This window comes from Clytia hemisphaerica, unplaced genomic scaffold (assembly GCF_902728285.1).
Source record: "Clytia hemisphaerica strain Z4C2 unplaced genomic scaffold, Clytia hemisphaerica genome assembly, whole genome shotgun sequence".
Classification (NCBI taxonomy): domain Eukaryota; kingdom Metazoa; phylum Cnidaria; class Hydrozoa; order Leptothecata; family Clytiidae; genus Clytia; species Clytia hemisphaerica.
The window spans coordinates 1,046,903-1,064,021 of record NW_027104293.1 but is presented as its reverse complement, the minus strand read 5'-3'; the positions used below and the strand labels follow the sequence as shown (position 1 = coordinate 1,064,021).

The following is a 17,119-nucleotide window of genomic DNA, read 5'->3' as shown; positions in this document are numbered from 1 at the left end:
AAAATGGGCCCGAGTGCAATTTGGACAGGGAAGGTGTCATGGCCGACAAAATTTGGGTCAGAAATAACTTCAAAAGGTTATTCACGAAATAAATTCAAATACAAAACTTTTTGGAGAAGGAATCATGCAAAATATTATCATTCTTTTCACAAGGAGGGCATGTAGAAATACTCAAATAAGTATTTTTCCTTCTTTAAACTGATCACAGAAGCAAAAACAAAATAGAAATAACATTGTACACAAAAAAGCCTGAAAGAAGAGAAAAGTCATAATCAGCATCTATAATAACACTAAAAGAAAAACTAAAGCTATAGAAAATGAATACTAACCCTCAATGAACACTTTTGTGAAGTTTAATAAAGATTTTATCCAACTTCAGTTCTGGAACACTGAAGTCGGTTTGTCGGTTGTCGGCCGGTGGACAACAGTTATATTTGGAGGACGGTCTAAGATAGATAAACAACATGAAAGTTACTGATAAAAGCCTAAGCCCATAGGAACATACCTGCTTTAGTTTCTTTGGTCTTTGAATGTATAAAATTTGAGAAAGTGCATAAAAAATCAGCCATCAAAACAAACCAATACAATTAAAGTTATGATTATCAACTTTTTTGAATTTAGAACGCCATGGTTGGTGCACATACAGAAATTACACTGGATACTAAAACTAATATTCAGGGAGTGATAAGTACAGTTAAACTACAAAAAATCCATCAAAAGAAACCAAAAACAACCATAACAGCACACATTTTTTGAAAATTACATCAGCCATGTTGTTTGTAATTTTTGCCGACATACTCATGACGTGGTAACTAACGACAGTGATTTGACGGTCTTTTTGAGGCGCCAGATCTCAAAAAAACAATTTTTGAGCGTTCAGCACGGCCCCGAAAATGAGGGCTAAACTTATGTCGGCACATCAATGGATGACTACTATTTCTCTCCGATGGTATATTGGCCCGCTCCTTTAGAGCTTTAGCGTGGGCGGCCGCCAATACGCCATCGGAATATCAGATAATAGCCGAAGCCGTAAATATACGTTTTTCGTGCGGTTTTAAGAAAAGCCGCCCTACCGCCTTAAAGACGCCTTTAAATACCGGGAAATGTCTTATATGACGGAGAGAAAATGTAAACAAACTATTTTCAATAGTTTGAAACCACCTACTTTCGATTTTAACTGTCAAAACAAACTGGAAAATCAGGCAAAATATTCTTTTGGAAATTATGAGCTCATTGACTGCTGTAACTAACTTTTTATGTTTATTTAGTGGAAAATGGTTTGTTTTATTGGTTGAAAATGTTATGTATTGCTTGTTTGTAGTTTAGTCAGTGTTTGAGGTAAGTTTCTGCCTCCTTATTCTTTAGTATGACGGTACATTAAGGGTGAGGACTGGAGGCTTGTCGGACGTCATCGACCGTCACCGAAACCCAAGTTAAGGCTTCTGATAAGGCTGCAAAGAGTTTCAAAGTGTATATACTATGTTATTTCTATTGCTTTCATGCTGGTTGATGATAGGAAAGTCATTTTTAGCTGTTTTTAGTGATATTTCCCATAAAAATTACCTCAAGGGGCCTCTGCCTTACGTGCCTCTGATTCACGTGGAAATTTTCTCGAAAACCAAGGTTTTCTAAAAATGAATTCTGCCTTTTCTAGTAAAGGTATGATTGTGATTTTTTGGCTAGCAGTTGTAGTTATAATGGTGGAAACAATAAGCCAGAAAATTATGGTATCACAAATGTTCTCCCCACTTTTTTTTTAAGGGGCGACGTCCATATTCAAAGTCGCCACGCGTAACGGGAAAAGACCGTTAGTGGGTAGGTATATCGGAATGTTGAGAGTTAGCTGTGGCATTGATGACCAAAATGAAACTCCACTAAAAATTCCAAGGAAAAAATCAAAGATCGCTTATCGTAGCGCTCACTTCTTCGCTTTTTCCTTTAGCATGCTATCCAAAATCCTTTCCCTGAGCAATTTAGGGGTGGTTTCAGAGTATAACATTCTTGCCTTGGGAGTTTTAAAAACAAAGGCCGTTTAAAAATTGTAATGGAATTCGGCCGTTGTAAACCTCTGAAAATGGCGACCTTTGTAGCGGGCCGTTTGTTTTGATTTTAGCGGGAATGAAAGCTTCGGTAAAATTTTGGTCAAATCATGAAGACGTTAAGGTGGTGGGTAGGTATGTTTTGAAAGTAACGGTCTTTTCCCGTTACGCGTGGCAAGATTGAATATGGACGTCGCCCCTAACCGGAACTTAAAATTTTGAAAAATATGTCAAATTGCGTTTTGAATTTTTTTCAACTCTAAGGCAGAAGACTACTGTGTCACCATTGATAGAGGAAAATGCTTTATTTTAACATTTTTGGAAAGCAGGATAGTTGGGCTTTCCAGAAAGGTTAATGTTTGAATGTTTCTATTTAGTTTCATAAAATTGTATGTCGCAAAACTAAACAAATAAAAAAAGAATTATGAAAAAAGCACTTCCGGTTCTTGAGTTATTTTGATTTGAAATTTCTTTATAAACAATAGAATTACATGGAAACGAGGCCGGGCTGTATGTTTTAGTTTTTATAAGGGATTTCACCTTGAACAAAACAGTCATAAAAATTGATAAAAAAAAGCTTTTGAGCTCAAATTTTCAGCATGCACTTGTCTTTATAGGAGGAATACAAATATATAGTTTTCAATATGGTTTGAAGACCTTCGAAAAAAACCAAACAATTCGGGAAAGGTGTACTAAATCATGCGCTAAATCTCTATTGGTTTTTAACATTTAACATTTTAATGCATTTAGACTTATAAACAAGTCTGTTATACCGCGCGCAACAAAAATTAGGAGTCGGGTACTGGGGAAAGATCTAGTTTCAATCACCAATTCTCCTCTCTTTCTCTATTTCCTATCTCTAACTCTGTTTTTTCTGCTTTCTGGACTTAGTTTTTCTGAATTTGACTATTTGAAGCTATTTTGCTAATGCTGAAACTATACTCCCACACCTCGGTTCGAACCACCAAATGCAAGCAACCTTGGTTTCCAAACCCGACACCTTACTACTTGCACTATCGTCGCACAGCAAAATCAAGCAATTCATAACATATTATACCGTACTGGCAAAAGACGGGGGTAATGTTATTATAATATGGGTAAAAGTGCCCCTTTTTTAAACCTGACTGAAATTCGAGCCGTTACTAGCTGTGGCGAGGAAGTACTCAACAAATTGTCTGGTATGTTTGGAACATCCTTATGACGTAGAAGTTCAAACTAAATAAATAAAATAAATCTCTCATTACAAATCTAGTTTGAATATAGAATTGAATAGTTGAAATTGACTCATAAATTAAGGCTTAACTTAGTAGTGCAAAGACAGAGGCCCAACAAAGGAAAAACAAGATGGCTGCCATGAATGAAAGCAAACACTGAAAAAGGCCACACCTACAAAAACAAAATGGCTGCCATGAAAGAAAAACAAGGAAAGCAAAACCTACCAGCTTGCCAGATATAAAATGCTGTGACTGGCAGCAATAAGTCAAGTGAATGTATGACTGATCCACAAGACCATGAAAAATATTATTTAGTTGAGTTAGAGAGCTCCTTCCTCTGTGGTGACTTGATGTTAACTGAAGAAAAGTGTGAGTGTGCACTATTTAAGGCCACATTAAGGAGATAATAAAAACTAAGGAGATAAAATAACTAATCATATATGATAAGATTATCTCTATAATAATAGAAAATGTAAACAAATGAACTGTTCTACAAATTGACATCATGGAGATAATATGATATTGAAACAAAATTGTAATTTCTCATAATATTGAATAAAATTAGGGCAATGCCCGCTACACTCCCCCACGAAATAGAGAGTAAACACCAAACATTGAGTCCATTGACATAATTAATTATTGAAACCATCATTCATTTCTTTGGACCAATCAATTTCCTCAATTCGATGGATAACAACCAAGCTACGCGCTGATCGTGTTGTAATCCTTTTACAATTTTCACTTGCGTTGTGGTATCGAATTTTTACACGACGGATTTGATTATCTTGGCTACGTTCAACTTCATCAACCATGCCATATTGATAGGTATTGGATAAAACTGATTCCTGTTTTGTAAATAGGACTACACCACCAATATTAATATCAGTGTCGGAGTTGAACCATTTGGGACGCGCAACGAGGCTTGGCACATGAGTTGTAAGCCAGGCGTCAAACCATGAGTCGAAGATCTTTTGATTGTCGCGGATCAGTTTGATTTTCAGCGGTTAATCTCCCTGTTGGACTTCGTTCATTGTTTCTGCCCAAAAGGAGTCGGTTAGGGGTGATAAGATCAGCCATTTCAACATCTGATTTTATGTTGTTGACTGCGATTGGCATGTTGTTGATTGAGTTGCTGATTATTGACGCCATTGTTTCCCATTGGATAATTGACAGGCGGTGGAGTTGCAAATTTTTGTCGAGTGAATTTCGAACAGACTTGATCTTTCGCTCTACTCGTCCATGCATGTTATGCCCTCCAACAGGACATGTTTGAAATTCCAAATGTACATCCTTGTGTAGCTGTTGCTGAATGTCAGTCATGTCGAACTTCATTGTTTGGCAACCCTTCACTAATTGCCCACCTTCGTCAATTAGTAATTTTGATGGATAACCAAATTGACAGGAAAAGCGTGTGAATGCTTGAATGAATGATGGTTCTGCATAATCCTCCATCACTCTGATGTTGACACTTGTTGTAGTCGCACAGCAGAACACAAGAAGCCATACTTTAACAGTTGTTCTCTTGTGATGTTGAGAAAAGGCTTGAAAAGGTCCAGCAAGATCGGCTTGTGTGATGAAAAAGGCTGGTGCAATGCATAAGTTGTCCATTGATAATGGACCCATTTCAATGTTGATGGATTTCTTCATTATGTAACGACAACGCTGACAGAAAGATCGCACATCCTTTACCAATGATTTACCATCAATGATAAGTGCTTTTTGAAGAACATGTCGCCAAGTTTTTTCATTCCCAGAATGTTTGGCGGTCGGGTGATGCCAATGGATATCATTGACAATGCTGATGGCAATCGGTGAGAACTTTTCCACAAGGGGAACACAAAATGTCGTGGACTTTAGATCCTTCATTGTTTTTGTCAAGTTGCCCAGAACAGTGATTGAATCTGTTGGCAATATACGTCCAATGTGAATAAGTATGCCATCCTTTTCCATTGATATCTTTTTGTACTTTGATCGGTCTGTGAAATGCTTGATTTCCTTTGTTGCCTTTCGGAAGAAGTACTTTTCTGAATGACAAAGTTCATCTTCTGTTAGTGATGGACTAGGTGATTTCTGTTTGAACACATGTACATTAATGAATCGAAGTACATATTCCATGATTCGGACAACTTTTGAAAACCGATGACTGTTGGGGTCGACCAAGTAACCAGAGAATCGATATCTGGCTTTGGTGTTATTGATAAGTTTCTGATTGAGATGACAGGATGGTGTTACTTCTTGTTTGACCTCCTTTTGAACCTCCGCCAGTTGGCTGTTGGTTAATGTTATTTCCCCCATTGTCTTTGAAGGGAAGGATGTTGAGGATTGCTTCATCCATGGATAGTCAGTTGTCCAGACAGATGATTGGTCCACTTCTTCGACTGATGTGCATCTTCGTGTACCAATATCAGCAATCATGTCATTTGTTTGTACGTATACCCACTGAGATGATGATGTCAGTCTTTTGATCTCGTTGACTCTATTTCGCACCCATTGTTTGAGTTGAATGGTTGGCTTGGTGATCCAATAAAGCACTATTTGAGAGTCAGTGAATTTGACTGATGTTGCGTGTTGAAATGATTTCCTGACAACTTCTCCTGCATGCGTATTGACCAATGCTGCATATAACTCAGCACGAGGCTGTGTCATTTCTTCTGGCACAAGGCGACTTCTGGCAAATACCAATTGACATGAGTAGCTTCCATTTGTCAGTTTAAATCTTGCATAAATTGCAGCATAGATGAGATTTTCACTGGCATCTCCGAAGTCTAGAGTGTTGATCTCTAGATTGGAAGCATCAGATGGGACAGCAGCACGTTTGAATTTGGTTGTCTTGATTTCTTGAAGCATTTCAAAATGAGATATTTATACATTTCGTAGACTATCTGGTAGTGCGTCATCCCACTCCATTCGCCTCAGGACAAGTTTGTGTAGATCAACTTTCAGTGTGGCTGTGATTGGGGTGACAAGGCCAGCAATATCGAAAACCTCTGCTACTTTTGACATGCATTGACGACGGGTCAATGCTTGTGGAACTTCTTTGATTTGTTTTGGTTTCTTTCCACGGTACTTTTTGGCAAAATTGATTTCAGGATTGTCAATACTGATTTCATCTGCTTCTGGAAACCATTTCATCCCAGCAACAGATACAGACTCTCCATCACTTGACAAAGATTGTTGTGGTCGTCTTTGATGCGAAAATGTGAAGCCTTTCAGGTGGAATCCTCCATGGTTGACTACTAGCTCAAGGTCGTCAGCAAGTTTGATGCCTTATCGATAGTTTCCTCTCCAGTCACACAGTCATCGACGTACACATCTTTGTTAATGATTTGATGAACCTTTGGGTGGTGCTCCTTGAAGAGGTTTGCTGTCTCACGTAATGCTCGTTCAGATTGGTTTCCGCTTGACTTGATGCCATAAATGAGGGTTTTTATAACTTTTTCTTCGGGTGGCTTGTATGGATCAAACTCATCTTGCCAGAGATAGCGTTGTAGGCACCATTGTGATTTGTCCAATTGAACTGAATTATACATCTTTGCCACATCTGCATGTATTCCAATGCAGTGACTCCTTGTTCATGTTGTTTCTTCCCTTTGCAAGTAGATCATTGAGTGATTTACCAGAGTCAGTTTTCATTGAGGCGTCAAACACGACTCGGCATGGAGTAGAAATTGAATTTTCCTTCCATACTGCTCGCCATGGGATGAAGTTCTTGATAGGACTCTGATGCAGTTGTTGTTGAATATCACTTGGAAGATTCTTTACATATTCTACATATCCCAGATCTTGAAGTTTCTTCTCAGATTTCAACACATCTGCCTTGTCATCGGGGTACTTGGTGTTGTGGGAACAGCGAATTGAGACGAGTCAGTACGTGACGTGTTTGTAACAGTGCGTTCAAACTAAGAACAAAAGAAAATTCTTTGGTCACAAATCTTATCAAAATTTGTACAAAATCAAATCAAGAATTGTCCTCGATCTGATAAAATAAATATTCACAAATCTCAGTGAAAATAGAAAATATTGTTTGACAAGCCAAATATTCTAAGTCTAGAAAATAGGGCAAAAATATCAAACTTAATAAAATGAAATATTATCTTACCAGCGTGCGACTGCATATATGCTGTGTATAAAACGCCTCAAGAACACTACACCACAATTTCAAGGTGACAGTGAAAATTTATCAATATTGTTCATCGAACATAAAATCAAAGACAAAAAATGTTGACATCGTCAACTCTCAACAACCTTATCTCCAAAGTTGCAAAAAAAAGATTCCGTTCTAAAGTATAAAAAAATCTAACGCCTACAAAAAATTAATAGCTTTCTCCATCGTATGGTCATTAACTTGATCTTCAAATGAAAGTCATTAAATTTTTATCGAGGCTCTCCCATGGAGAGCAACAAGTTCGTAATTACTTTCCCTTGAGAATCTGGGTTTCATCGATAATTACGTTTTCTCACTCGACACTCCCCACCATGAAACAATCAAAGTTCGAAAGGGTGTGTCAAAACAACAACAATTTTCTCAATACATAAGTAACTCTGACATCGTCAGAACCCAGTTGTCGAACATCACCAAATTGAAATGAATGTTGATCGTCACGAAATTGAACGAGTGTCGCAGATCACGAAATTGAACGAGTGTTGCACATCACGGAATTGAACGAGTGTTGCACATCACGAAATTGAACGAGTGTTGCACATCACGAAATTGAACGAGTGTTGCACATCACGAAATTGAACGAGTGTTGCACATCACGAAATTGAACGAGTGTTGCACATCACGAAATTGAACGAGTGTTGCACATCACGAAATTGAACGAGTGTTGCACATCACGAAATTGAACGAGTGTTGCACATCACGAAATTGAACGAGTGTTGTACATCACGAAATTGAACGAGTGTTGCACATCACGAAATTGAACGAGTGTTGCACATCACGAAATTGAACGAGTTGATCACCAATGAATCTAAATAAACTCAGCTTCAGAGAAGTTATCATAGGTTCTCAACATAGAGACTTCATGCATAACGTTGGCTTTGCTCAGTCAACGATATTGTAACATCACCGATGTCAAATTTGAATGCCTTGTAACGTCGATGTGAAGCGTCGACGTCATCTTGTAGAAATCACGAACACGAGTAGTATCAGTAGTATGTACAGTAATGAAAATAAGTAATACATCACCTGGAATAGCTGCAACGACGAAATCATCAGTTGTTCCAGTGGAAACGAGAGTCAGCGAGTGCAGCCATTGTACCGAGCTCTTTCATAATGTCAATCTCATCAAACGATCTGATGAGAACGAGTGAACGAATGGCGCGTTTGGTGAGTCGAAATGCTTGTTCCTGATGGTTTTTGTACTTGGCAGTTGCTTGTCTGATGACATCATCTTTGCCCTTGTGGACACTGTCAATCATCCCATATTGATAGGTGTTGTTGATGTTGGATTCGTGCTTGAGAAATAGCACGATATCTCCTTTTGATGGTTGTCTGTCTGAAGTGAACCACTTCTCCTGTAACAAAAGCTTGGGTACATGAGTTGACAGCCAAACTTCAAACCATGCGTCGAAACATTGTTGGTTGGCATCCAAGATTTTGTTTGGGTGAATTGTTGTTAGCATCTCTCCTTCAGGGCTTCGCTCATTGTTTCGTCCTAAGCGAAGTCTGTTTGGGGTGAGTAGATCCATCGACTCGAAATCTGAAACTTCATTTCTGATCCCAATAGGTTGATTGTTGATGCAATTGGCAATCTGAGAGGACAAAGTCTCCCATTGAAGCAATGATAAACGTTCATTGGAGATGCTTCGTTCTAATGACTTGTTGATTTCTTGAATTCGTCTTTCCACTTTCCCATGGAAATTATGGCCACCTACTGGACATGAGTTGAATTCGACTTCCACATCTTGATGTAGCTGATTCACAGTATCCTTGAATTTCAGTCTCATATCTTTGCAACCCTTGAGCAATTGACTTCCTTCGTCACAGTAGAGGGTTTTTGGAAAGCCTGCATCACTGGCGAAACGAATGAAGGCTTGTAAGAAAGCAGGTGCAGAGTAATCGTCCATGACTTTAATTGAAGTTGACGAGGTAGTTGAGCAGCAAAATACTACAAGCCAGATTTTGATCGTGGCTCGTTTATTGTGTGGAGAGAATGCTTTGTATGGACCCGATAGATCAACTTGACACATGTAAAACGCAGGAGCAACAGTGAGTCTTGAGCTTGGAATTGGACCCATAGCAACTTCGATAGTTTTCTTCTCAAGGTACCTGCATCTAGGACACGATCGTTTGATAGCTTTGATGATTGATCTAACTTCCAATATGTAAGCATGTCTGAGTACGGCTCTCAAAGTTGTTTCTATTCCCCGATGAGAAGCATTCTGGTCATTCCAGTGTACGTCATTAACAATGGCGTATGCAACAGGTGAGTGTTTATCAACCAAGGGGACGGAGAAGCTTGTGGATGAGAGATCTTTCATTGCCTTTGTAAATCTTCCGGTAACAGTGATGTCATCACATGTTAAGACTCTTCCGGTGTAAATGAGAACTCCATCTTTCATCCTTGAAATCTTCTCATACTTTTTCTTTGGCAGAAAGTGTTGAATCTCTGCCGTGCATTTCTTGAAGTAGTAAGATTTGGCTTTGTCAGTGTCAGATGCCGATACAACTTTGCACCATGGGTGGGACTTCAGTTTGGAAGGATTAACTTTGCGTGAAAGGATCTTGCGGATGAACTTCATAACCATTGTCATTAGCCTGATTACTTTGCTGTATGAGTGTTTGTTTGGATCAATGATATACTGTAAAAAATCGAAGTGTTTCTTAACTTCAGAAGGTACTGATTTGTTACTCAAGAACGTTGATTCCTGAGGATATGTTTCTTTGTTGGCTTCTGTTATCTGGGATGCATCAAGCTTCAAGCTGTTGATTGGAGTGACTGGAAATTCAGATTGATCTTTCGACATCCATTCATATCCGTTAATCCAATCAGAATCCATTGATATATCCTCAATTGAGCATCCTCTTCTGGTTCCCAAGTCAGCAATCATGTTCTTGGATGATACATAGTACCAGTCAGATGGTTGGGAGAAACGACGAATCTCAATCACTCTGTCCCTAACCCATTGTTTGAGTGGTTTTTTATCATTTCCAATCCAGTGCAGTACAACTTGGCTGTCACAAAGTTTTATAGACAACTTATGAAGATCTCCAAGTGATCTCTTTACGACCTCACTGGTGTGAATGTTGAGTAGAGCTGCAATCATCTCAGCTCTTGGTTGGGAGGTATGATCAGGAAGGATTTTTGACCTGGCAAACAGAAGTTGACAGCAGTAATCACCACTACGCCTTTTGATCCTTGAATAGATGGCTGAGCAGGCAATACTTGAACTGGCATCACCTGTGTCAATCGTTTCAATCGATAATGATTCGGCATCCTCAGGTACAACACATCTCTTGAAGTAAACTGTTTTCATCTCTTGCATCATTTGGAAGTTGTTTATCCAAGTTGGTCTCAGCTCCTTTGGAATAGCATCATCCCAGTCAAGCTTGTGGATGACTAAGTCATGAAGGTCTAATTTGAATCCTGCTGAAATCTTTCCAAGAAGGTCGTATATCTCTCCTACCTTGGAGGCACAATGGCGTTTGGTTAATCGTTCTGGAATTGAATTGTCACTGACAGGTGGTTTCCTCCCACGTTTGCGTTTGGCAAAATTCAATTCTCCAATGTTCAACAATATCACATCGTCTTTTGGAAACCATTTGAGTCCAGCAACAACCAGTGACTTGCCATCATCAGACAAGTTCTCATTTGGATTCTCACCGGATAAAGTAATGCCTTTCAGTTTGTAACCACCACGATTGACGATTAACTCCATTTCATCAGCTCTTTGACTAGCCATTTCGAGTGAGGCTGCACCACTAATGCAATCATCAACGTATATGTCCTTCTTGATGATTCTACTGGTTTCAGGAAATTCATTTTTCGACATGTCAGCAATCTTTCTAAGCCCATATTCAGCTTGATTCCCACTTGGCTTCACTCCATAAATAATTGTTTTGATCACCTTTTCGTCAGGGATTTTTGTGGGGTCGAGATTCTCATGCCAGATATATCTTTGGAAGCACCAATCTCTTTGGTCGAGCCGAATGGTATTGTACATTTTGCTGATATCTGAGTGAATACCAACTTGGTGTGTTGACCAACGAATGGCGATCTCCTGCAATTTGTTCAAACCATTCTTTCCTTTAGCGAGTATATCATTAAGACTGTAGCCTGATGATGTAACCATAGATGCATCAAAGACTATACGGCAAGGGGTTGAGATAGATGTGGGTTTCCACACTGCCCTCCACGGGATAAAATTTTGGACAGGATTGTTTCTCAGATCAACTTGGACATCAGCAGGGAGATTTTTCACATAATCAACGAATCCAAGTTTCTGCAACTTTGCTTCTGATTCTAACACATCCGACTTATCTTGGGCATTCGTGGGATTGTTAAGCTTTTTTATCTGCTGGCTGTATACTTTCAAAGCGACCGATTTATTGGGTGCGAGGCGCTTTACTGGATCGAACATTAACGGTAGCCTGGCAGTGGTCGTGCACGTATTTGTATCAATCGATACGGATGAATTAATTATGGCTTGCTCAGCTTCCTCTTTTATGCTAATAGCCTCAATCGATTCATGGGATTTGCAATCTTTGCAATTTCGGCACGTTGTACAACGATACGTTATCTGTGAACCTGCGTTCTCGGCAGATTCAAAAGATTTCAGAATGTTTGATCGATAAGCTGTATGATCAATCAAAGGAGTGGAATTTTGGATAGTTGGGGATTCCACAATCGAGAGTTCGCGGATACGGGCGAGTTCCGTATAGAAAGTTGCTGACAGATGAGCATCGAAAGTACGGGAAAATGATTCATGTGGACCGCCAAGGACACCGGTGGTTCCATCAGAACCTCTGAAAACTGATTTGAATATGGATAAACCCATTGGTGATTGGAATATAAGTTTTGGGAAATAGCGAAAGTAGGAAATGCCGATCATCATATCGACTTTGCCACCGGCAGATTTTGGTAATTTTGGGAATATTTTTGCTATTGCGCCCGCTGCATCGAAAAGACTCTTCTCCGCATCACATAGTGAATATCGCGGAAATTCATCGGTCAGTTTCGGCAAGCAGAGTCCGGATAACTGCGCATGTTTCCCGGTAGATAACGGTAATTTAATCCGGTACAAGCCATGATCTGATATTGTTTTTGATCCAGCAAGTCCTCCAACGGAAACAGGAACTTTTGACAGCATTGTAGCACTGGAACCAAGACGATTAACTGCATCCTCGGTAATCAAGAAATCACTGCAGCCTGAATCGAAGAATATGTTGAACAGTTCGCTATGAAGCTTGATCTGTTGGAGCATATAGATTCCACGATCTTTGATATCTTCCTCTGAATCAGCAACGTTTGATTCTACAAAGTTCTGCACAGGAACATTCGGTTGCAGGACATTTTTCTCAGCAACTGGCTGATGGATTTCAGAGGTAAGGATTGCGCTGCTCGCGTGAAAGGATAATTTAATTTCTCTGGAAAAGGACGGTAAGCTAGGATTTCTCATGCATTTTGCCTTATATCGTTCCAGTAATTCCTCGTTATCCTTGGAATTTTTATGCTCGTCACAGAGTAAGACGTGCTTCTTTTTGGGATAAGAATTGTGTGAAGGGTGTGGACATATAAATTCAGCTTGACATTCCCCTTTGGCATGTTTCCCTTTGTTCCAGTCAGCCCCAGGGTAGAGACATTGGAAGCAAAATCCCTTCCTTCGTAACATCGAGAATCGTTGGGAGGGTGTTTTTTCAGCAAAAGCACGACAGGAAAAGTATTGGATTACTTTGGATCCACTTGATCCAGTGGAAACATGATCATGTTCCCCATCCTTTGCCCCACACAATAAACATTTCTTGCATTCCTGCTTTTCCCCAAAAAATGCACACGAGCCTTTTCCGCCCTTTGGACCTGGGGGTGATTTTTCATTGTTCCCACAGAATCTCAGCCTCTGTTGCTCAACTTTAAGCTCCTTCTCGAGAAAAAGTAGAAGTTGGTTCCATAGGACTTTCTCATTTGCCTCTAACTCACAGGATTCCTTCAGCCACTGGGTCATACGAGCATTCCCCATTAAACGATAGATTTTTTCCAAACCTTCCCCGTAAAATAGGTTTTTTTCAATGTTGTGCTTGGAAGCCAAATTTAAGAGATCCCTCATCAGGCTAATGATCTGACTGATTCCGGCAATCAACTTCTCAGGGTCCTTGGTTTTCCCCAGCTGAGAGATATTGTCTAATTTGGCAACCTTCCTGGCCAAAAGAAATCTGGTGTCCCCATAAGTTGCTTTCAATCGTTCCCAGATCTCAGAGATTTTATCAACATGCTTAACCAGAGACAATGCTGGCTCTGATAGATGGTTATTAATCAAAAGGTCCGGTAGCATTCTCTTAGTTGTAGTACGAACATAAAGCTTCTCGAACTCAGTTTGGAAGGTATAGATGTCCAAAGGTGAATCGTACCCAGAAAATTTTGCCAAATTGATATTCAGCTTCCCCTCCTTGATTAGATCCCTCTTGTTGAGCTCCTTTTGATCCACTTCTTTCTCCAGGTCCTTCAGAAAGTCAGTCTTCTTAGAAATAATAAAATCATATTTCTTACCAAGTTCTTCTACTGCTTTCTTCATTGCACCAGATGCAGCAGGGTATTTCAGGATTTCTTGGTAGTTCTGGGTCACAGTTTCCAATTTCTTTGCCGACACCTTCTGGTTATCCTGTAGCTTCAAGAGTTGGTCATCAGTCAGTTGTGGAATGGTGGACTCACACCATTCAGACTCGAGCTCTGTTGCAATCCTGAGGGTTGTGTTGACTTGGAAAAGCTTCGACTTCTCCTGGTGGTTGAGAATGGTCTTCTGGGTTGCTGCTTCCTTTGATTGAGCTTCCTTGGACATTTCGATACCAGTTTTGATCTTCTGGATGACGTCATCGAATTCTCGTTTGTAATCAGTATTGTACCTGGGAGTGCCAATTAATAATTTTATCTTGGTGTGCTTGGTCCTAAACTCGGACCTCAATTCCTTTAATGTGGCGATTATCTCACGTGCTGGAGTTACATCAAATGACATCTCGTCCACAAAATCTCCAATATCATCTTTCAGGACTTCCACTTCAACGAATAAGTCCACCGGGTCGATGGGTTGTTTGCCATCTTCTTGTTTTTCGTCTGCCATAGTTGACGGTTCGGTTAAGGGCACACATTTGCCTGTGTTATGCAGGGCGCTATAATCGATTCGTTTAGCGGCTGCTCTTTTGTTCATTTATATCATACGGTCTGCTGTTTGAATGTTGTGGGAACAGCGAATTGAGACGAGTCAGTACGTGACGTGTTTGTAACAGTGCGTTCAAACTAAGAACAAAAGAAAATTCTTTGGTCACAAATCTTATCAAAATTTGTACAAAATCAAATCAAGAATTGTCCTCGATCTGATAAAATAAATATTCACAAATCTCAGTGAAAATAGAAAATATTGTTTGACAAGCCAAATATTCTAAGTCTAGAAAATAGGGCAAAAATATCAAACTTAATAAAATGAAATATTATCTTACCAGCGTGCGACTGCATATATGCTGTGTATAAAACGCCTCAAGAACACTACACCACAATTTCAAGGTGACAGTGAAAATTTATCAATATTGTTCATCGAACATAAAATCAAAGACAAAAAATGTTGACATCGTCAAATCTCAACAACCTTATCTCCAAAGTTGCAAAAAAAAGATTCCGTTCTAAAGTATAAAAAAATTTAACGCCTACAAAAAATTAATAGCTTTCTCCATCGTATGGTCATTAACTTGATCTCCAAATGAAAGTCATTAAATTTTTATCGAGGCTCTCCCATGGAGAGCAACAAGTTCGTAATTACTTTCCCTTGAGAATTTGGGTTTCATCGATAATTACGTTTACTCACTCGACACTTGGCAAGACGCTTCATTTGTTGGTTGAACACTTTCAAAGCGATATGATGATTTGGTGCTAGGTAAGTGACAGGATCCATCATGAGTGGGAGTGTTGCAGTAGATGATCGATCACTAACATTGACAGTGACTGAGTGGTCAATGACATCTTGCTCAATCTCTTCCTGAACACTCATGGTTTCGTCAGTTGATTGAAGATCCTTGCATTTCTGGTAGCCACGGCAGTTGGTGCATCGGAATGTCAGCTCACTTCCAAGTTGTTCGGCTGCCTCAAATAGCATAACTTTGTTGACAAAATCTTGATCCTCTGCTTTGTCTGAGACATAGATGTCAGCTTGGTAAGATGGATATCCTAGAAGTTTGGCATCTGGGTTGACATGATACCCAAAGTTGAACAGTCGAAATTGTTGATTGACAAAATTAGCGATGTTGTGATGTTGTTGATTAATCTCTCTGAATAGTCTATGGGGACCACCATCAACACCTCTTGAACCATCGGCACTCTTGAAGTGGGACTCAAAGATAGTGAGCCCTGATGGCAATTGAAAGATGAATTTAGGATGGTAACGCATGTATTGTATACCTATCATAAAATCGACTTCTCCACCAACTTGCGCTGATACCAGTGGGAGTTTCTTGGGATCACCACCGATGTCTTTGAACCCATTGTGAATGTCATTGATAACATCACCATTGAGCTTGTACATTGGAAAGTCGTGTGTGAGCTTGTGCATACAAACTCCAATCATGGTTGCATCTTCTCCATTTGCGAGAGGTATGTTGACAGAGTAGATGCCATTGCTTGATAGGCTGACTTGATCGCCAACACCATTGGTTTGTATTGATCCAGCATAAACTTGATTGGCACGTGTCTTGAGTTGTTTAACGGCTTTGAAACGGCTGATGAAATCACTACATCCAGTATCATAAAAGATGTTATACACCTTTTTGTCAACGAGGATGTTTTGGAACATATAGATGGCATCTGTGTTGCTATCTTCAATATCGGCATGGAAAGATAGTTTGATCTCTTTGGAGAAATTCAGGACTGGTTGATTGATGATACATCTTGATTTGTACCGCTCGAGTGTTTCCTGGTTCTGTGTGTTATTCCATAGTATAAGAAAGCCGCGGCTGGAATGAGTACAGCTGAATTTCTGTTGTTCTATCTATGTCGTACGAACGAATTTTTTTATGGTTCAGTGACAATTTCCATTGTCAAATTAATTTGAATTTTAACAAACTCCCTCGTTAGACGTAATTTTGCTCATAAACGCAAATCTCTTGATAATTCACGCATTCATAACATCAAAGTAAAAGAAAAGACTCTTGGTTTAAAAGTACTAGAACCTCAGAATGTCAGTACTTTAAGAACTTGAAGAAAATTGAGTGCCTCGAAATGCCTTCCTGATTATTCTGAAAAATCATTACTGGTATTAGTAAATAAATGTTCAAGCTGCATTATGTGAAAATTCCATTCGAAAAACAACAGTATTGAGGTGACAGCAAACATTCAAAGTTTAACATTTGAAAATTAGTTCTTTTAATAAAATGTGTGTTATTTGGTTCTAAATTTGTAAAAATTTATTTGGAATTTATAAAAATATACTTTAAATAAGGTAATAAGAGAGGGCAGTGAGAAAAATTTGAGACTTTAAAAGTAATTGTTCTTAAATTGAATATTATGAACACTTTTAAGGTTAGGGATTTTGTTACTTTCGACTTAGTTCTTATAAACCACGGAAACACAGATAGAAGATCCATTTACGACAAAAACAATAGCGTCATCATTCCAGCCGCGGCTTTCTTATACTATGGTTATTCTTGTGTTTCTCACAAACAAGAAT

General features: G+C 39.2%; 2 protein-coding genes across 2 annotated transcripts; both read right to left on the bottom strand.

Moving 5' to 3' along the window:
• Positions 1–4,201: 4,201 nt before the first annotated feature.
• On the bottom strand, positions 4,202–6,100 carry LOC136817184 (uncharacterized). The gene has a single exon (XM_067073521.1). It carries the CDS (start codon positions 6,098–6,100, stop codon positions 4,202–4,204), a length of 1,899 nt encoding a protein of 632 aa, XP_066929622.1.
• A 2,367-nt stretch (positions 6,101–8,467) lies between these two features.
• LOC136817183 (uncharacterized) lies at positions 8,468–14,614 on the bottom strand. Its single transcript, XM_067073520.1, has one exon. It carries the CDS (start codon positions 14,612–14,614, stop codon positions 8,468–8,470), a length of 6,147 nt encoding a protein of 2,048 aa, XP_066929621.1.
• Positions 14,615–17,119: the final 2,505 nt, after the last annotated feature.

Excerpts from the sequence above, each read along its gene's own strand:
- LOC136817184 (XM_067073521.1), bottom strand. The coding sequence starts at position 6,100 with ATGCTTCAAGAAATCAAGACAACCAAATTCAAACGTGCTGCTGTCCCA.
- LOC136817183 (XM_067073520.1), bottom strand. The coding sequence starts at position 14,614 with ATGAACAAAAGAGCAGCCGCTAAACGAATCGATTATAGCGCCCTGCAT.